General features: G+C 29.3%; 3 protein-coding genes across 3 annotated transcripts; 2 read left to right on the top strand and 1 right to left on the bottom strand.

The window, feature by feature from the left end:
* Window positions 1–1,540: 1,540 nt before the first annotated feature.
* Window positions 1,541–9,893, top strand: Ref1 (RNA and export factor binding protein 1). Its single transcript, XM_014429707.3, has 5 exons — window positions 1,541–1,867; window positions 3,505–3,660; window positions 3,935–4,082; window positions 5,729–5,833; window positions 9,400–9,893. The coding sequence occupies exons 1-5, from the start codon at window positions 1,643–1,645 to the stop codon at window positions 9,513–9,515; spliced, it is 750 nt and encodes a 249-aa protein (XP_014285193.1). The 5' UTR covers window positions 1,541–1,642; the 3' UTR covers window positions 9,516–9,893.
* A 642-nt stretch (window positions 9,894–10,535) lies between these two features.
* Window positions 10,536–15,650, bottom strand: LOC106686411 (ubiquitin-conjugating enzyme E2 S). Its single transcript, XM_014429710.3, has 5 exons — window positions 15,509–15,650; window positions 15,211–15,358; window positions 12,394–12,584; window positions 12,188–12,316; window positions 10,536–10,819 (listed from the first exon to the last, which is right to left on the bottom strand). The coding sequence occupies exons 1-5, from the start codon at window positions 15,515–15,517 to the stop codon at window positions 10,679–10,681; spliced, it is 618 nt and encodes a 205-aa protein (XP_014285196.1). The 5' UTR covers window positions 15,518–15,650; the 3' UTR covers window positions 10,536–10,678.
* A 200-nt stretch (window positions 15,651–15,850) lies between these two features.
* On the top strand, window positions 15,851–20,684 carry Arl6IP1 (ADP-ribosylation factor-like 6 interacting protein 1). The gene is made up of 5 exons (XM_014429708.3): window positions 15,851–16,036; window positions 16,146–16,279; window positions 16,553–16,790; window positions 20,204–20,288; window positions 20,372–20,684. Exons 1-5 carry the CDS (start codon window positions 16,001–16,003, stop codon window positions 20,500–20,502), a joined length of 624 nt encoding a protein of 207 aa, XP_014285194.1. The 5' UTR covers window positions 15,851–16,000; the 3' UTR covers window positions 20,503–20,684.
* Window positions 20,685–21,898: the final 1,214 nt, after the last annotated feature.

Below are 21,898 nucleotides of genomic sequence, written 5' to 3'. Positions count from 1 at the left end.
CTACCTGCTTAGTTATGAATGAGATATAAGCTAAGACAGCGAGCTAGGATAGACAGGAGGGTAACTGAAACTATTCTTTCGATGTTACCACAATGCTGGAGAGTACCAGTCTCCTTATTCAACGTATTACAAGAATATGGAACCAGTCTACAAAACATTTTAATTTAAGGAAAGGATAGTGGAAGGATGTTATAAAATAAAAACTCTAAAAAATACTTGTTAACCAAGTATACATGGTATGGTATACAAGTAAGTAGACATGGTGATTGTGGACAAACAAAAATTATTATTTACGATGAATTAACAGAACAATATGGGTCGAAACGTTGGTTTCTATTGAATACTTTTTACTATTTTAAGTACTTTCTTTCTAAGCGCTACCCGCACCATTTCATCCTCCTAAATTATTACTCGAAGAAATCTATGTTCTTCCATCAGTCTTCACACATTCCTGCATGTATGTATTCCTTTACCATATGAATCGAGAAACAATTCCAAATAAGTGCAGATATGATTCTTTCACCATTCGGTAGAAGGCTTCAATGTCTTTAGAATGTCTTTTCTAACTCTTTAGCAGTAAAAATTAAACGCAGAGTTTCTTTGGGTGTAAAATAGATAATGGCAATACGGATACCATTATCATCTGGCATGATAAATGTTCAGTCAAGAAAAGAGGCTATATACAGAGTGAAGAGTGTGATAGCAATTCGTGAGTACAGAGCAACTCAAATTGATGGGACTCGGGAATTCATAGCGTCTCTTAAAGAATTGAGATAGGCCTTTATGTCTCAAACCATATGATCAACTGCCAAAAATGCGGTCCTTCGAATCGAAGGGCTTTATAGCGATTAGAATTCCGAAAATTAGATTAGAAATCCGAAAATTCGACCCAACTACAATACCTTCCTTACTCCTCTACACACCTCCGGTTGTTTTAGAGAGATAGCTACAAATTTGATTTCAATACTTTTTATTTGGCCAATGCAAAGAGTTGGAAAATATTTGTTAGGTTTAGGAAGATAAGGATAGAGAGTTAATCGAAAAATTTTGGGTTAATCAATTGCTTATCTGAATAGATTCTATTAAAGAAAAAAATTAGATATGATAGAACCAATATCATGACGAGAAAATCTAATTTGAAGTAATATAAAACTATTCGTTTATTAAATGGCAAAACGATGACGATAATAATACGTATTCACAACAGAAATTACAATCAACTACCTCGATAATTGATTAAATTCAATAAGATTACATGTGTTGTTAAAATTGCCTATACTACTATTTATTTGCTGTTCAAAATATGCATCTTTATTTTTAGCTAGTTATTATTGAACATTTCTAAAACTTAAGTTTTAACTTCTAAAAGTAGAAGGAGTGCTACTGTATGAATAAATCTAATTTAATTCAAATTAGAAAACATGTCGCTTATATTATATTAATATAGTAATTGCTGTATACTTTTTAATAGAATTTGGTTACTCATTCTGAAAAGTGAGAAATTTTGTAGCTCTTAGTTTGTGCTGCCATCTTTTATTGTGCTGTGTTAGAAGCGTCCATTTTGCGGCGTCGGGTCAGGTTGCAGTAGTAGTGAATCGTTCTGTTTAGTCTGTGCTGTAGTAGTCTAAATTCGGTTAGTAAAATGGTTGACAAAGTTGACATGAGTTTAGATGACATAATAAAACAGAATAAAATTAAGTTTCCTACCCGAAGGATGCGTGGTAGTGGTAGTAATAATCGAGGATCTTTTGCACGAGGAGGCAGAGGCCGGACTAACAGAGTTTCTGGAGGAGGAGGAGGAGGAGGTGGTGGTGTTATACGTAGAAGAAATACTTTTGGAAATGTTAGGTCGACGCCGTACCAAAGGGTAAATATTTTTGTTACTTATCTGTACACTGAGGATTTATTATTATGAATCATAGCAATCTGTTGTGTAATGTTCACACTTCATGTGTTTACTTTTTATTTACTTCACAGTATCATTGCATTTACTATTTTTTTAAGTTACTAAAGAATGAAAAAATTGTCCTTGATATTTTCTTTGTTGACCATACAATTACTTTTATATTTTGAAATATGAGTTGTCAAATATCCCTATGCTGTTTATTTTCTTTTTATACAACCATGGTAACTGACAACATGAACTAGTGTTTTTTTTAACCATCATGGATAGTTCTTTGACACATATAATCTCTTCTTTCTTCAATCATCTATAGGATGTCCCATTAATTCTATTTACCATGTGGGTCTTTTTTTTTTGTTCAATTTTTATTGTATATCCATGATTGTTCTTTTGTATTGGTACAATGACTCTATTTAGATGCCATTTAAAAGTATTATCAAGAAACAGGTAATCTGTCAAATTGTAAACAGATCCAATCAAATTAGGCATTAAGTGGTAGTTAGTACGCAGATATGAATCATTGAGTAATGCTTAAAATTTATACAAAGGACTTTTAAGACTTTTAATGAATAACAAAGTTACCCGATTATTTGTCTTGTAAATCTGGAGGTGAACCTCCTTAAAAATAATTCCATGAATTTTCTTTGTTACTTACCTCATGGCAGTTTTTTTTAAATTTATAATTAGCCTTTTTAACTCAATTACATTTCTAAAACACTTTAATTTCTGAAATAGATTAGAAAAATTTATTATTCATACCAATTATGAATTGAGTTTTAAAATAGATTAGAAAAATTTATAGAGGATATTTGTAAATTGATGTGTTCATTTGTTTTATTATCCTACTTTTTGGTTAAAGATTAAAACACAGTAGTGCTTGGTATACATATTAACATCCTAAATGTTATGGGGGTTACTGTGTGCCCCCTCTTCTTCATTTAATCTGATTTAGTATGGTAATATTAAGTCACAGCACCTCGGTGAATCACGCATTTTAAAATATAGAACACTATAATGAAGCAAAATTTCGTCATCATCCAAGATAATGTATTCTTTGTTTTTGTATTATACATTTTGGAACTAGTACAATATTACTGGGACAGATTTTATGTTAAGTAGGAGGGTGCAGGATCTCTGAAAGGTATAAAATATGAATGTATAAATCAAGTACTATTGTATTTTAATTTTTGACCTCAAGTAAAGATTTCAAAGGGGTAAAAAAAAGTAAATTAGAAGGTCAGAATGTTCAACAAATTTATTGAATTGTTTCATTAAATGTGTATCATTATATTATTTTTCAGTTCTAGTTGGCTGAGATTTACAAATCTGTGTATTTAACAATACATTTTGTTTTCAAACAGCATATGTATATTTTTTTAATCCTATGCTGAGAAAAATCTCGTTTAAACTAGATGGCTTCAATTGTTAAGAAGCTTAAGTAATTATATTAGCATTGGACCTCTTAAATGGTTTAAGTTAGTTTTATTCTTATTAGAAATTTTAATTTTAGATTCATCTTTTTCTCAGCTATTTAATGTTTAAATTTTTTTAATTTATTTATTAATCTATTTCTTGTTGTTATTGCTATTTTATTATTTTAGGGAGGAGACATAAATGGAAGGTGGCAACATGACATGTTTAATGACAATTTTAGGATCCGTGGAGGCGGTGGCAGTGGTGGTGGTGGTGGTGGAGGTGGTCTTGCAAAATTGCTTGTTTCAAATCTGGATTTTGGTGTTTCAAATTCAGATATCCAGGTAATTATGTTTTTGTGTAGTTCTACAATTTATACTACTGCTTATTATGGTTTCTTATTAAATTTAAGTATTTAGAATGTTGTGTAGCCTGTAGCCTTGGAGTATGATTGAATTAATCTTAACCACATCCATTATCGTTTCTTGAATATTGTGTAATTATTATTAGCATTTTAGTTTTTAAATTGAAGTTTTATTTTATACGTTGATTCTCAATAACTCAATTGGAAAGTAAAATCTAACTCTACTAACATATTTTATTATTGTTTTGTTGCAGGAGCTTTTTGCCGAATTTGGTCAACTTAGATCCGCTACAGTGCATTATGATAAGTCAGGCAGGTCTTTAGGGACAGCTGATGTAGTTTTTGAAAGGAGGGCAGATGCTGTTAAAGCCATGACACAGTATAATGGTGTTCCTCTTGATGGTAAGTTCATTTATTTGTGTGTTAATTTTTTTTACTTTCACTTTCCTATATATACGTAAATAACTGTTTTAAGTGTTTTCTTTTGCTCAAGCCCCATATAGTACTAAGGTTTTTGGAATTCGATTGTCAATGAAAAATTAACTAAGGAATTCATTTTTGTATTCTAATCACTAACCATCCAAAATTAACATTAAATGGACCTGAGATTCAAGTAAATTTATGAGGCATAGAAATTAAAGACAGCTAGTTTTTTAATTCTTAACTAATTGCATTCTGTCAAATTCAGACAATACCCTATTTTATGGTTACTCTGATTGCGTCAGAAATGTTTATATATGGCTGTGGGCTTATCATGTTGAATGAGAATAATGGAACTAAAAAGGAGAGGACACATTGGGGTGGTCATTGATTTTAATTTAATTTGTTTTGATGATTCTATGCCCATAAATATTGGACAAGTGTCTTGGCTTTCGTTCTAATGGACCCTGAGATCCTAGGAAAAATTGTTTTGTGTTAGTTTTTTCTGGCTTTGGTATGGATCATAATTCAATATATTTGTTTTTTTGTAGAACTACTAAAAATGATTGCTGATCATTTTAAATGGGTTTAAATGTACAAAAAATTACAAAAACCATAATAAGCTTCCAAGAAAGTCGTTAAAACCCCTTATTAAATATCAAGTTTAATTTGTTTTTAGCATCCTTTGAAACCCTTAAATATTAATTTTCATTGAAATCAAAGTAAAAAATTTTGAACTTAGTTTCTTTGGAGGATTTTGTTTTTCTTCCAATACCCCAGTGTTTACTTCAACATTTATAACTCAGGATTTCTCAAATTTAATATAACTGCATCCATTGGAAAGTTGAATTTGTGCTCTTTCATCCTTTAATACTTAGATTTGATGGTTTTATAAGAAAAAAAAGTAGTTTCAAATTACGGAAAATTTTTATTTCATACCTCTGGTTCTAATTTGTTAACCCAGACTGGTTTGTGTAATTTGATGTAGCTTTAGGGTCTCTAAACCATTTTTATGTTTCATGTAGATTATTAGAGTTGTGTTAAAGGTATTACAATGTTTGTGATTAAAAACTTTTTAGGAAAAAAATGTTCTTTTTCAATTTCTGTGTAAATTTGTACTTTAATATTTTTTTGAGGCGGGAAAAATAAAATAACCTTGTGTCAGCAATAAAAAATATTTTACCCCAGTTTGCTGCTTCAGTCGATCTAAATGGTTTTAATATTGTATAAATTTTGTAGCTATACAGCAAATATGCTTTTTGATTAACTTGCCAGATAAAATATTATTTTATTACTAAAAAAAATTTGTATTTAGATGACATAAAGGATGATAAAAATCAGTAGTAAAAATTGCTAAAATAATATTAAAATTTATCTCATATTGTAAGGTCTATGGCACTGAGACATTTATCCAATATTTTTGGATATAGAATCACAAAAAAAAAAAATTGGTTAAAATCGGTAACCCTCTCACTCTGCTCTCCCCGTGGAAGTTTGTTCCACTACCTTTCCTGGTAAGATGGTTTTTTAGTTTTTAGTAAAAACATTTGAATTTACATTTTTTTGTCATAGCCTTCTGCAGCTATGAATAGAATATAATGTTGAGGAATATGGTTTGTGGATGCTAGGTCGACCTATGAAGATACAATTGGCAACATCTGATGTTTCTTCGGTACTTGGTCTTCCAAGAAGTGGTGGCAGACGGCAGAATCCTGTACGAAGAGGCCTCAGAGGTAATTATTTATATTGTTAATTCTGATTCAAATAAGATCAATTAATTAGTTGTTATGTTTGGGGAGGGGGGATCGCAAAGTCTTTCTGTTTTTATTTTAATTCTATAATAAAATAATTTTTTTCTCAGCCGATTAAGCTTATTCTTTAAAATAACAAGCCATCATTTCATATCACTTACAGAAATTCACATTCAGGTTCAAGACTTTCCTCAGTGTGATATAAATTTTTAAATCCAGACCATTATTGTTACAGTGTTCAGCTGTTATAAGCCATTTTCTAAGTTACACAAACAAATATGTAGGCCCTTCATTGATTAGAGGTATTTGTATTTTATGCAATGAGGTATTTGTATTGTATCCATTTGTTCAAAATGTTTATAGAAATAAAAAAGAGGGAAAATGCACTTATTCAGTTTATACCCTAGTTATGCTGGAATAAAAAAATACTTAACAAGTTTAATTTACTTGTTTAAAACCTTCGCAGATTAGTTCTGATCTGTTGAATCACATACATAGGACGTATAACTTCCAACAAACTGCACTGCACTTGTAAGTCCAGTAAAAACCCTGTTATGTATTAACTCCTCAATGCATTTGTGTTATCAATATTCTTTCAATTGAATATAATTAATTTCAAGTTAATGATGATGTATCACTCATTTGCTGCTAAAACATCATAACTAAAACAGTAATGACCTTTGAGTCAATATTAGATGGTAAAGATTGTATCAATCAAAAACAAACTTTGTAGCAGATATTATAAAGTAGTTGATATAGTCAAAATGGACCTGATCCTGGTAGTCCTTGATCTTGACAGTAGCCCCACTGCTACTTGGTATCTATTTTAGCCATACAAGTTAATATAGGTAAATGGACCTCATCCAGATGAGCAAATTAATATAGATAGTCTTGGGCTTTGAAAATATCATTTGTTAACAAATAATTCCAGCCTTCATTGACGCAAAATAAAATAGTGGAGATAGGAGAAATTAATCATTCCTCAAATTAGTGATACAACCATCTGTAGCCCATGAGACTTACCTACCATTGATGTTAATTCCTGAATATATGTATATATAGTTGACCGTAAAAATTGATATATAAGAAGATGGTCAGGGTTGCGGTCAATAGTGACCATCATTTTGACCGCAACCCTGACCATCTTCTTATATATTAATTCCTGAATGTATCAATTTTAAAAATGTATTAACTGTTTAAAAGTACTTCATATAATTGGAACTGTAATTGATAGAAATAAATTAAACAAAACAAATAAGGGAATTAAATTGGTGCTAAAGATATTTGTGATAAAACAGAACTTTTAATAAAATTCAATTTAAAATAACTGCTAAAACAAAATTTATTTCATCCATCTTTTCAAATTATGCGTGACTTACAATTAATTAGCTTATAAATATGATTCTGTATCAGCTATAAAAATGTCACATACATCTGATGTAAAAGAGTATCACTTAGTATGCTGATAGATTATTCCAGATTCTATCCACTCCTACTGGGAGATCACTATAATGATGTGAACTTTTAACTAGTTCACTTTTGAGCTTTCAAGGCTAATTGTGCCATTTTTTTTATTTTGTATTATAGTTTCATAGTAATTATTACAGCATTTAAACTTCTAAAATGTTTCATTTGAATTCGTAAATGTAGAGTTCAAATATAAATATTTGAGGTGATTAGTTTCTAAATCAGTTCATTCATATTTTTCACATGTTCTTATTTTATTTTTCTAAAACTAATGATGAATTACATCACTTAGCTAATACACGTTGTTAATGCAGGAGTCCCCAACCTTTTTCTATCTATGGGCACATTTAATTAGTTATCTATAAGGCGGTGGGCATCTAGATTATTTTTTTTGTTTTTAAACTCAAGTATAAAATAAGTTGGAATACTGAGGTTACCAACGGTCATGTCATTTAATTTAGTTTCTGCTGAGAAAAATAACAGAATTTAACTATAATGATGATTGACAGAAAAATATAAAATGTTATGATATAAATAAATGATTATTTTCAAACAAATTTGTTTATATTTCTGATTAATTATAAGATATATAAAACTAATTATATGATATTAAAACTTGCCATTCTGCAGAACCTTTTAGTTTCCATGGTGATCACCGATAACTATACTAATAGTGGGTAGGTAGCATAGGGTAGAGGCTCCAGTATAAAAATGGGTTAAAATTTATAGGGTTATCTTCGTCAAATTTAGTAGTCATGTTTGTTTGAGCATTCTGTTCAATTATTGAAATTAAATTAAGGCTGTTTTGAAATTTATTGCCACAATTCGTAATTAATGATTTTATTCGATGAAATCAATCCCTACTTCCCCTTCTTGTAACATTTACTTTTTAAATATTCATTTAGTTGATTTTGTATGCAGTTATTATGCAAGTGTTGCGATTTGTGAGTGTGTTAAAATAAAATATTGCTGCTTGTTACAAGAGGGACTATAATACTTTCTTCTGTTCTTGAATAATAATAACTTCTATTCTTCCGGGAAGATTTTACTTTTGTTTATTCACTGTAAAACCACATATTTACCTACCTCTCATGAATATGACACTGTTACCTGTGTATTTGAAATTTTATATGTATATGTACATCTCTGAATTATTTTAGCCATAAATCGGGTTTATATGTTTAGGTATTAACATTATGCCATATAATTAAATAATTCAAACTGATTTCATAATTACTGTTTTAGCCGGAATATTTTTTCTGAAAATTTAGTCTAAGATTTTTTTAAATATCTTTATTGAAATTTACAACTGTGTATTATATAATACATTCAATCAATTTGATCTTAGTTAAAATGGAATGTTACAGGCGTGTAGAGAAACTACCCATTGGTAGCACTCTAATAGTCTAAGATTGATTCGAGATTTTATCAGTCTATCAAAGGGTACCGAATGTCAGCACTTTATTTTATAAAGGCACCTGTGTTGCCTCCCTAGTGTGAGGTCTGTCAACAAGGGTAACAGTCTAAGTTAAAAAAATTGCCGACATTCGCACCCTTCGATATATGCCACCCAGTGCAACACATTGTGAGATCCCATCTTATAGAGGCATAGTAATAAGTGATATTTTTATTCAGCAATAAAGACTGATGTGGAGAAGACATTTTCATCACTTAACCATTAGTTTATTTTATTTCTAACCCTTATGAAACATGATTGACCATGTTGAAAAATAAAATACCAAGTCGATAAAAATACTGAAGAAGTTCTATATTAAATAAATACATTAGTTACATTAAAATAGTCCTATTTAATTAAAATCAAAATATGAACAAAATTGTTAATAACCATTTTTTTGTGTAAATATATAAAAAATTGTAGTCACCTTATATTAAGACATATATATTATTGATGTTATAATCATAGGATACGGAGACATAATATTATTGTAGGTTGTACATGTCTAAGAACATCAATGACCATTTCATTGATATTACCATATAATGTACCATTAATTTATAAATACATGAAGTTAATCCATTTAATTAACTGAGTTTAATAATTGATATTGTTGAAATTTAAGGAGGTGGGAGAGGAGGTGGCAATAGAAGAGGAGGACGTGGGGGTGGAAGAGGTACATTAGCTACAGCAGAACAACTAGATGCTGAACTTGATGCCTATGTCAACAAAGTCAAATAGTCTCCATGTGTTACAATTGTTTAAGATTTTAACTGTCTCATTGAAGACAATTATCCCTTTACCTATCTTACGATTTCATTTTCTTTTGATTTACTATCTGGCCCTATTAATTTCTATATTTATGAGATAAAAAAAAGTGTATATAACTAGCTATTAAGATACTGTATGAATTTCTTATAATATTAAGTTGTCTGTGAATTCCTGATTGAAAGAGTCGATTTCCTTTATCTTGTAATATTGTGTTACCTTAAGTAATTTGAAGAAATTTAAATGTTAAAGCATTTAAATAAAAGGAGAAACATAACCTGCTATATTTCAGAGTCAGTAGAATTGTTTAGTGGTAAGTTGTAATTTATTTTCTAAATATTATCATATTGTTAAATGATAATACATCAACATTTAGTGTGGAGATAGAATATTAAATGTTGATGTATTATCATATTGTTAAATGTACTTATACACTAGCAAATCAGAAGTACATTGCAAGACTGTTCCATTCTTTTTGTAAATTGTGTAGTGCATTTCTTATCAATTATATATAACTGAAATTTGATTTTTTTCAGAAAGTGTATTATGTAATTCTGTTTGAGGATAGAAAATAAAAGGAAAAAAAAACTGGTTTTAGCATATATTCTAATTAAAATTACATTTTATAAAATTTGTATAGACAATATAAATAAACAAATTAATTAATTAAAGGCAGTTTTCTAACAATTCCTGTTAACCTCTTTCTTTCTTTTTTTTTTTTTCATATAAGACTGAAAGTGAGTTTGTGTTACATACTAATCAGGAGAATGCTGTACTTAAATATATATACAACCTGGAAAAATCTTAGAGCAATAAGGGTTTGTTTTCCTCTATTTAATACTCAGGATATTGATATAATGTAAAAAAAAAAATGTTACTAATGAATGGATTTTCAGGAACACATTATTTTACAGTTAACTGAAATAAATAAAATATATAGTCTATATATATAAATATGTACATATAGGTTTAATTTTGGAAATAACTGCAGACTTTACTTCTTATTTAATGCCAGGTAAAGTTTATTGCGCAGATACATAACGTAATAAGTTACAGACATACAATATTTACAAGAGTAATAGTTTAATTTATAAATTGTTGTAGAATTTTCCACAAAGTCAATACTCTCTCCTCGTTCATAATCTTTTAAGTATCCTCTTTTTATCCTTCAAAAGTTTTTTCTTTTCAGCTGAGACTTTTTTGTCACTTGCGTGTTTTTTAGCAATAGGTCCATCTGAACTTGATTGTAGATCTACACCTTTCATACTTTTTACAGACTGCGAAAATAAAAGGTTCATGTAAATTAATAAAATTATGTATTGAATAAAATTGTAATGTAATAATTGTAATTGAATAAAATGTCAGTTATAGTCAACTATCTAGATCTTGAAAGTTATTTATGGTTTTGATAAATCAATGAAATTTGTATATCCACCCTGAAGTTTTATTACAATATTGGAATATCCTTAACATTCCAAATAATCATTTTCAAGTGGTGTATTAATTAAAGGAGGAACGCGATAGATATAAAAGTGCAAACAGAGTTTTGGGACTTTAGTAATGTTCTGGTTTTATAAAAAGTTTAATTTAGTCATCTTTTTAACTAATAGCTTCCTCCTAGAGAATATTTTAACTGCATACATGGCAGGCAAGTAGGACAGAAAATGAAAGTCCGAGCCAAATCTGGCCCCAGGAGTAAGTAGTCTAGTGCCTAACCCAGTAAACTTACTCCTATGGTAAAAGAAATAAATTAGCATCCATCAATATAAGGTTTTATCCCAAACAAGGTAAGTCAGGAGCTTTGTAGTAACTAGGTATCGGCTAAGGTTTCTTTACTCCTCAATTAAACAACAGCAAAAGATAAAAAAAAAAATTAAGAACTTGACTGGAAAGTTTATTTATCACAGAGATATCAATTTCAATTATTAACAGTTGGTAATATTTGAACTAGATACTACTAATGGGATAAATAATTTAATCATTCTGTAATTAATTAAACTAATGTTGGATTAAGCTAGTAAATAAATGATCGAAGTCTTATGCAACACTTAAAACTATCATTACTATGGTTTAAAATTATAATGTGGAGAAACCAATTAAATTTATAAGAATCACTTCATAACTAGGAGAAATGGTATAATATAATACTGTATTCGCAGTTTAGATCTCAAATAAAACAGATGCCATGCCATTGTTTTAGTGAAAACCAATGATTTTTATTTTTAAAAAAGAAAACCCTCAATTTTTTTTTAATTAACTCTACATTATTGTCTCAAATTGATGTGTAAATGAGATTTTGATTATGGAATAAACATATATGAATATGAACACACTAAGTAGTGTTAGGTTGGAAAAATAATGTAATAGGGTCAGAGGTCTTGAGCAAGATGCTTTCAACTTCTAAATAAATGAAAATTCTGGTTTAATTTCTAAAAACAAATATTTAAAAATGTATTATTGAATAATGATTAACTATTTTAAAAATATTCTGACCAGATAAATCTTGTTAAACGATTTGTAAAAAAATGAAGTCACCTTTATTTCCCATTGAGTAATCTGAACTCTAAAATTTTAATTGGTATGGATTACTGAGAGTCAACTATATATTCATAATTTTATATTTAATAAAATAATAATCAACTTACTATTGCATGAATTTCTGTCATCATCCTGGCCCTTTGGGAATAATCATCGTAATGTTCCAAAAGAAGTTTACCTGCCTCTTCGTTTAACGCTGATTCGGCATTTGGATAAATAAGTAGACATTTTATCGTCTAGAAAGTGTTGATAAATATGAAGAAACTGATAATTAATATCACTTAAGAAAGAAATTTTATAAAGTCATACTAACCAAAAGTATGTGCTTGATTCCTAAATCTGATTTCCAGTCTTTTTTAAGGGTGTTTACACATATTTCACCATTATTAGCAACATTCGGGTGGAATATTTTGGTAAGGAAAAATGCCTTTGGAGGTGCTTGAGGAAAATCTTTGCCAAGACATAGTTTAACTTTGAATATTCCTCCAGAATAAGGTGTACCAGCTGAAATATAGGAAATACAGATTATATTCTAAAGATGGAAGGAAAATTCAGAGAAATAAAAATTAATTTCTTTAAGTTATTAATCAGAATAAGAAAACAGTGAAAAATAGCAATGGATTTGTTGGTAGAAGTAATAGGTAGTGTTCAGGCCAGAGACTGAACCTAAGAGATTCTAGATTTAATTGGATTAAAATTTTGGTTGATTTAAAATTTGGCACTATCCTGGAAAACAAGGACAACCAGCCCTGGTAGGGGGATTATCAAGGGATAATCCCTTGAAGTTGAAACCTGAGGATGCAACCAAGAACCGACCCCACTCTGTTACAAGCGCTAGAGGAAAGATGGCATGGTAAACAGGACAAGTGTGGCAATGGCGGCACCCAGCACGGAGGCCGGCCCATCTCAGCGGATCGAACAGGTGGCCTCTATCAGTATCGTGGTCTTGCCGCTCACCTCAAGTAAGAGAGTGTCTTACATCTTTCATTAACCACAAACGGTGACCCCTCATTATCAGCAATGATACCCATAATCAAAATTAATTCTAACACACTAACACTTATTATTATTTTTTTTGGCCTACCAATTTCTCTACCAGCTACTTTATTTTTATTTTCCTCAATATATATTATTTTATCTTATCAATAATTATGTTTTTGTTTTTTTATATAACTAAATCCAAACTAAATTTATTTTCTATTTTCAATATCAATTCTTACAATAAGGCAATGCCTGGGAACAATTCCTCATTAGGCATTGCCAGGGACCAAGTCCCTTCAGTAATACTGTCTCAGGGTAAGGCAATGCCGGGATCAAGTCCCCTTTGGCATTGTCAGGGAGCAAGTCCTCTGAGACAGTATATAATTTTAATTGTTCATTTTTAATAGCCAATCTCAGTTAAGGCAATGCCTGGGAACAATTCCTCATTAGGCATTGCCAGGGACTAAGTCCCTTCAGTAATACTGTCTCAGGGTAAGGCAATGGCAGGATCAAGTCCCCTTTGGCATTGTCAGGGAGCAAGTCCTCTGAGACAGTATATAATTTTATTGTTCATTTTTAATAGCCAGTCTCAGTTAAGGCAATGCCTGGGAACAATTCCTCATTAGTCATTGCCAGGGTCCAAGTCCCCTGAGACAATATAACACATTTTTATTTTTATCAAACTGTTAAACTCTGAAAATCATATAATCACCCGGGGAAGTGGAATCAGTCCTAATTTATTTATTAGTGGCCGGTAGTATTGGTAAGTTCACTTTAGAACCCCTACTGCCGCCACAGGTAGAGTTGTAATAAAATGTAGAAAGGTTAATATCGATTTATGTCCAATAGGTTGACTAAAAAGGAATTGGGTAAATTCATTCATGGAAAATTTGGGTTCTCAATTGAGTGTGAAGGAGGAACGGACCTAGGCATATTGTTAGTAGAGTCAAAGCTCTGGGGTTCATTATATGATGGTTCAGAATAGGTTTGATATCAAACAATATAATAGCAAAATTGTTATCTTTCTAGTTTCTAAAGGAAAAAAATTGAAATTAATGAATCAGTTTAGACTTGATTAAAAAAAAATTTGGTACTTTATAAGTGGTGCTCAATATGAGTAATGGGCCACACGATAAAATTAGAAAGTAGCAAAGAGTCTGATAACACCTACCAATTGACAAGTGATATTATTCTAATATCAAAATCCTAATGTTAGATTAGGATTTCTTTATGGTTCAGTTTGAAATTTGATAACATCTATTATGAAGGATGTGAATCATAAGACATAATATCATAATGATTTGTTGTAATGTCCGGAAAGTATCTTTGTAACCTCTTGTTACCTCCCTCAATAGATTGTCTTAAAATATTTTCTAATCGTTCCTTTTTATCCAATTTGATTTAAATAAAGTTGAAATATTACAAGGAAAATACTTACACGGTTTACATTTAAATCGATTATCAAACTTTGCCCATAATTCTCTATACCACTGAGCCATAAGTGTTTTAATCCGTTCTGATATGGTATTCAAGCCATGAACTACATTATTCAGTATTATATAAAGTAGTGCCAAAGATAGTAGCGACCACAGACCCCTAATTCATACCCACAATACATTGCATCCCACAATACATACTAATGAAAATAGCAACTCTTTGTCAAATTTAAAATTAACTAGGGTAGAAAATAATATAGTAAAATCTGGATATATCATGTTATTTTTCCAAGATGACCTCCAAAAGTATTGGCAAAACTGAACAAATTATTTCAGTATTGAGACCGATCACCTAAGTATAGGTGAGAATTTCGTGTATAATACGATTGTTGTGAACCCAATCCCACAAGTAGTGCCCAAAATCTAACATTACTGATGCATAATAAAGGAACCTAGTTACACCAAACTTAAAAACATAAACCACGAAACCATGATTAATTTTAAAGTATATATGCATTTTTAAAAAACTTGCATAGGAACCAAGCACTACATTTAAGTAGAATAAAAAAAAACATAACGTATAAGTGCCTAAAGGAACATCAGTTGCCTCTAATAAAATAGATTAATCAACAAACAAATAATTAGTAAAATATGAAGTAGTCAATCTAGCAAAGAAAATATGAGGTAAAAAATGATAAAAGCTTGGATCTTGCCTGGTCCTTCTATAAAAGCCTGAATATCAGTGATATCTTCTTCATTAATTTTAAGTTTAATCCCTTCAGGAGGCTCATTTGCCAAATCATGAATTTCCTTATATACTTGTCTGATAATCTGAGGTGAGAGATTTTCAACATTGGACATCTGAAAAAAATGGTTAATAGAAGGATAGTTTCACCTTTTGGTTATAGGATGATAATATTAATAGTAACGATGTCTAAAAAATATAACCTTAAAGAATCACATCTAAAAACAAAAGTATTAAATATTTTTTAATAATTAAATATAACTCACGATGTTCATTGAAGTAAAAGAATGGAAAACAGTTTAAGGCCACAAATTTAAACAAGATAAATCAAAATGTCTTCAGCTATGTAACGTCACAAGCTATCAACAGTAATGATATTTTGAATATCCACCAATCACAAGAACAGTCCAGAATTCAAGACTTAATTGTGGGTAAAAACGAAATACTTTTATTAATGAAAATAAACTTAGGAAATTTTGTTTAAAATGCATTTAGATATTTTACATTACTATATAACAATATTTAAATACGTAAATGTTATGATCAGATAAATATTTAGTTAATAGTCATGCCCGAAAACGATGGTAGCAATATAGGTAGCCTTTGTTGCTTTAATGGATTGTTTTCTTTGAAAAGTTCCGTTGAGTTCTTTGTTAGGTTTCTAGTCACAACAGGGAAGATAAAGTAGCATTAGTTTAGGAGAGTATTTTAAATTTAACAGTTGTTGTTCAATTCGACGGTCAATAAGATTTTTAAAAATGATTGATGGAAATCCAGGATTTGCTATCGAGAGGGTTAGTGATGCCCATCATATCAATTTTGTTTTTCATTTACTTCATCGCAATATAAACTTGTATCTACTCCGAGAAAGAAAAAATACACATGCGTATTTTTATTTTTTAGGAGATTCATTTGAAGAAAGTGAAGAGAGCTTTGGATAATTGGAGAGAAGTTGCTTTACTTGTTAATTCCTTGTTGTTATGGAAAAAGAAATATTACCCTTGGTTGATTGTGTCTGTCTCTTCTTTTATATTTGTGTATGTATTAAGTAAATCTTTCTTTATTAACTGTCCAATGAAAGAAGTTCATAATTCTTTTTCCCAACAGGGATAGATAAAATAATTTTAGCATTTTCTTAATCTTATTTCTTAGTATTATGTATTAGAAAAATAAATTAATTAAATATAATTCCTTTCTGAACTATTTAGATTCTTTTTTCAATAAATTTGTTTTGTTAACAATATTGTTTATACAGAATTTTTCATGTCAGTGCTTATATGTGAAGTTTTAATTTATATATTTGCTTATAGGGAAATTGCTTACTATAATCCATCATTTTTGACATCTATTGGTCTTATTTTGATGACAGCCACATTAATAGATTATGGTGGCCCTTCAGTAACTGCCATGATTTGGAAACATGATGATTGGAACAGTGCCAAAGAACGAGAATTTGAAGACATGTGCCGGGCTGTTGCTGGATTTGTTGTTCAATTAAAACAAATATGGGTATCTGCTATGGAGATAAAAGTTTCTCGACCATACTTGGTAACTTTAATTTAATCACCATTTATTATTTGTATATTTTTATTTATATTTGTATAAAAAAAAAGTGGTTTAATTATTTGGTATGTCTTCTTCTGAACAGCAACTCACCATGTGGTTATTTAGTAATCAGTGGAGGTTCATTAATTGTTGCTACTACATTGTAATACAACAATGATTAACAGCATAGCATTCTTGTAATTGCTAGTAGGCTTAAAGTGGAGAATTATAGTGTAATTGTTTTAAGTGGCTTACTTAATGTTTTTGGGTGCTGAACAGGAATCGGAAGTTGTCCTGCAAATGTGAGGAACCATTAAAAAAAACACTAGAAATACACCTTTTTTTTTTTTTTTATTACTTGCACAATAACCATTCTATGAAAATTTAATCATAGATGATATTTATGTACAAACAAAGATGAAAAAATTATCTAAAATATCATGTAGATATTTTTTGGGAAAATTTGTGTTTTTTTTTGCACTAGGCCAAATGCAAATGTGCAGTAGGTTATGCGGTGTTAATAATGGGATTGCAGGTGGAAAGTTATTATGTATTTGTTTATAGTGGCTTGCTAATTATAATTTTTTATTAAAAAATGTTTCTTTTGAGGTTAAAGACTTCCACTTTAATGAAATTTTTATTAAAATTATCACCACATGGTACGTTTCGGGAGCACTGTCCCATATTCATGCACCTTAAACCTCATAATCACTCAGAGTGATGGCTGTGCTAAGGAGTAGTGATGCTGCACAAATTGTGACATGATTTCCTAGAAGAAATTATGAGGTTTAAGGTGCATGAATATGGAACACTGGTCCCGAAACGTTGTACCATGTGGTGATAATTTTAATAAAAATTTCATTAAACTGGAAGTCTTTAACCTCAAAAGAAACATTTTTTTATGAATTGACTCACCATACTTCCTATAGAGATAATCCAGATTATAATTTTTTTAAATTATTACTTACAATGTAAGTTTTTTACAAAAAAGGTAATACTAAGTTAACAGAAGAACCCTTTATAAAAATAAATATGAGAATATTATCTACAATTCATGTTCCTATCATTTTATTGTTTTTTGTATAAAAAAAAAAAAGCTAATAATCTTTCTTTTTTTATTTTTCATATAACTTTTAAAGTAAGCTTTGAAAATACCTTAATTTTGAATTTAAAAATATGTGAAAATTATCAAAACTTCAGGTTCTTCTTCACACATATACATATATACATTATGGGATTTTCACACTATGGGTCTTTTCAATGTTGGTGATAATAATAAAAAAGCATTATAGATTATTAGGTATGTTTTAATATTCAATGATATTACTAACATGCTAACATCTCTGTTTCATAAATGCCACCCATTATTAAAATTTTATCAGCTGGGAATGAACTTTGTCTGGCTCTAGGCTTTCTTTTATCCTAAATATTTAAAATTGCTCAGGGTTGTATTTCTGAAAGGCTCTTACAAAGGTATCAGGTTCTTGAAGAACTTGTCAAGTTTTAAAATTAATGGAAAAACTAGTGTACAAACTTGCCGCTATACTGCTTTAAGTACTCAACAATTCCTTTACTGATAGAGGCGTTGGTTAAAAAAACATGGTAACTGCAAAAATGACAATGTTTACTATGTTAAATTGTTTTTTAATTACATTGCTTTACTTCCAATCAGTAATCACTTAATATTAACATTATTGTCTTAAGAAAAAAAAATTCCTTAAGACTCTTTTAACAATTTATGGAATCAGCTTTAAAAAATGATTAGCCTGATGATGGCTAAAACTGAAATTCATGAAAGATTACAGTTGCCATGCTTTATAACTGAATCCCTCAATTATTTTCCTATTGGTTAAGTTGTATTTAGATATTTATTGGTTTAGCTGTGACGGTTAACTATTTTACTAAATTATATATGACATGATTAATAATTGTAGTTGTGCTGAAATACCTGAAAAATTTGAATTTTAGATTTAACATTTGATAAAAGGGCAATATTGGCTGAAACAGCAGTTATACATGCTTTATACATAAAACAAAAAAATTTAATTCTATATCATTCAAATCTAAGATATGCAGAGTTATATATTAAATTCTCTTTAAAACTCATTGTTTTATTTGTAGTATTGAAGTATTTGTTATTGATTTTTGGGAATGATGCTTAGTAAGCACCATAGATACATAATAATTACATTATATTACTGATCCTCAAAATTAAGACGTTAAAAAATTTATTTGTTCAGTGTTAAGGTAACTAAATATACGTATATAAACCTGTTGTATAAAAAGACTGGTACAGTCAATAATGCAACCATGTTATGATTCTCCTAATGGAAACTGACAAACAAACTATCAAACAGCTAGTTGGAAAAAGGTCCTTTGTATTGAAACAGAATATTCCTTACTCATTCAAAGATCATGAGTTGGTAGAAAAAGATTAATTGGTGGAATCAAAATGGAATGGAGATTCTATCTTGTCAGACAGTCCCCATTATCTTTTTTGTCATTTTTGAATAGATAGTTCTTAATAGAATATTTTATTAGGCCCTGGTCCGGGTTATGGCAAAGAAACAAAAAATAGTTTCAACTATTTATTAATAACCAATATTTTGACCACCACACAGCAGATCTTCATGAGGGCCAAAATAAACAGAGATATATTAGGTAAAGCTAGTGTAAGAGAATAAAAGTGATGTGTAAATAAAACATATATAAAGGAGGAGCTATTATAAGACATCCTTTTAAATTAACTAACATAAAACAAACAAAAATTGTAAGGAAGTTAAAGATCTATACCAAAAAGATTTTAGTTAATTATCTTTATGATATTCGTCTTTGACTTTCTTGCTATTTTATATTTGTGCTAGCTTGTTTAAAGGAATGTATTTTCTTACCCCCACTTTTATATCTTTTTTATTTATATTTCACTTTATATATCATATCAATTACATGTAACTTAATTAGCTGTATCTACTCTTGTCTTTTTATTTTAGCCCTGTTGAAGACTTGTAGTGTGGGTCAAAATATTGGTCCTTATTTAATAGTTTAAACTACTTTTTTGTTTTTATTTGTTTATTTGCCCGGACCATCACCTAATTCACATATGGTCAATCATCTATAAATAATATATTTTATATTGGAAGATGTTCAGGATGGCATTAAAAAAAAACAGAAACAAACTATTTATTAGTAACCTAAAAATATACATAGTACCCAGGTTACTGATAAATAGTTATTCTGCTATTTTGGTACCTTTTTTGACCACCACCCGGACCATCTTCCTACAATCTTCACATACAGTTAACTAATAATCTTTCACTATCATCTTTATCTTTCATCTGTAAATGTTTTTTTAATTGATGGTATTTTTAAATAATTATCCATTTTTATAAATTTCATCTTATATTTTTCTTTTTCAGTATTTTGCCATCACAATTATTTCATCCTTCACTTTGGCAGTTGTTGGAAATTCAGTGAATAATATTTTCATTCTCTATATTTTCAGTAAGTATAATAAATTAGTGACATAATGTATTTCTTATTTGTTACTACCTTGATCAATATACATTTATTCATATTATTTTCAGCTACAGCTCTCCTTTTACTTCCTGGTATGATCCACTTCGGCATCTTACAGAGATATTATACTGCTGCTCTTTGTTACCTTGCAAACTTTCTGAGATCATTTAATTCATCTTGTAAGACCAAAGTGCAATAGACAGAATTTTAGTCTCAGGTGTACATTAAGAAATTTAGGATATTTATGCTGTATTTTCTGTTTATTCATTCATTATCTACAATTTTTATGTGATTTTTTTGTATATTTGTTCATTGTTCCTAATTTTTTTTTTGTATATCGTGAATTAAATATTTTTAAAGATAAAATTTTATTTTACATAATTATGCCATTAGTTTTATTATGGTAATGATCTTGAAGGCAAAGATCCATTACTCATTATGTTGATTCATTTCTTTGTTCCTATACAATTTTTATATTAATATTAATCGCATTCTTTTGTGTGTTGGTTTTGATCTCATTTGCTGTGGCGATAATCATTAAAATAATTATTAGGCAAACTTCTTCAGTTAATTCACAAGAAGATAATTAATTAAAACTTATTTAAGCAAGAAATGTAGTTTTTATCCTTTTTTAAAAGTTTTCAATTTTATATTTGATTCTAGAATTGGTAAAAAATCAAAATGAATGCAAGAGACAAAAAATAATTGTAGGTAAACTAAAAATTATTGTATTGCTGCCATAGAATTTTATAAATATTTATAGTAAAACTGTGACTGAATTTTACTGCTAATGTGATTCTTTATCAAGTATTAATTTGAAGATTAATAAAATCATCTATGTATCTTTATAAAATAAAGTGATTCGAGTGACAAAATCTTATCTTTTACACATATAATGATGCATTTTTCTCATATTTATTTGTGGACATCATTTCCTTCAAGTCCAACCTTTTACAGATGCAGATGCCTTAAGAAAACCTTCAACTTTGACAAAAATATTTCAATCCTAGGAATCTACTAATCTTTATGCAAAGAAACATTAACACTTTTATAAAATGTTAAATTTAATTCAGGAGTCGAAATTCTACATGTACAATTCAATTATAGGATTATTACAATCTCTCTTACTACATTTATGTGTTTGGCAATAACAGTGTTTTCCTCGGCTAGAAAAGGTTGACAATTTATTGGCCCCTTTGTAACAGTCATCCCCATTCTATATTTTGATTCTAAATTTAACATTTTATTGATAAAGGTTTTATTCAATATTATGGCTCCTGTAAATAATTAACTCCTGCTATAGTTATGCCTGATTGCACATTCATGTTGTAGAAGACATTCTTAGGACCTATGAATCACAATATCTTAACCTACCAAGGGTTTTTGCCTACTAGGTATGCTGACATGTGGATTTTTGTTTATTCCCTTCTGTTTATAGATATGTTTTATACTAGGTATAAGTCCATAAACACCTTTAAAAGAAAGTCGCCTTGGTAAAGTTTGGCTCTACACATTAATAGTTGCAATGATATGATTTTGGTTAGTATTTGTAATTTATGGACTTCTCCAAGTTGTTTAGTGAACACTTAACACAT

The sequence above is a fragment of the Halyomorpha halys genome, unplaced genomic scaffold, assembly GCF_000696795.3.
Source record: "Halyomorpha halys isolate HHAL.00 unplaced genomic scaffold, Hhal_1.1 Scaffold815.1, whole genome shotgun sequence".
In the NCBI taxonomy this organism is placed as follows: Eukaryota; Metazoa; Arthropoda; class Insecta; order Hemiptera; family Pentatomidae; genus Halyomorpha; species Halyomorpha halys.
Note: the sequence above shows the minus strand (reverse complement) of the source record. Positions and strands in the feature narration are given on the sequence as shown.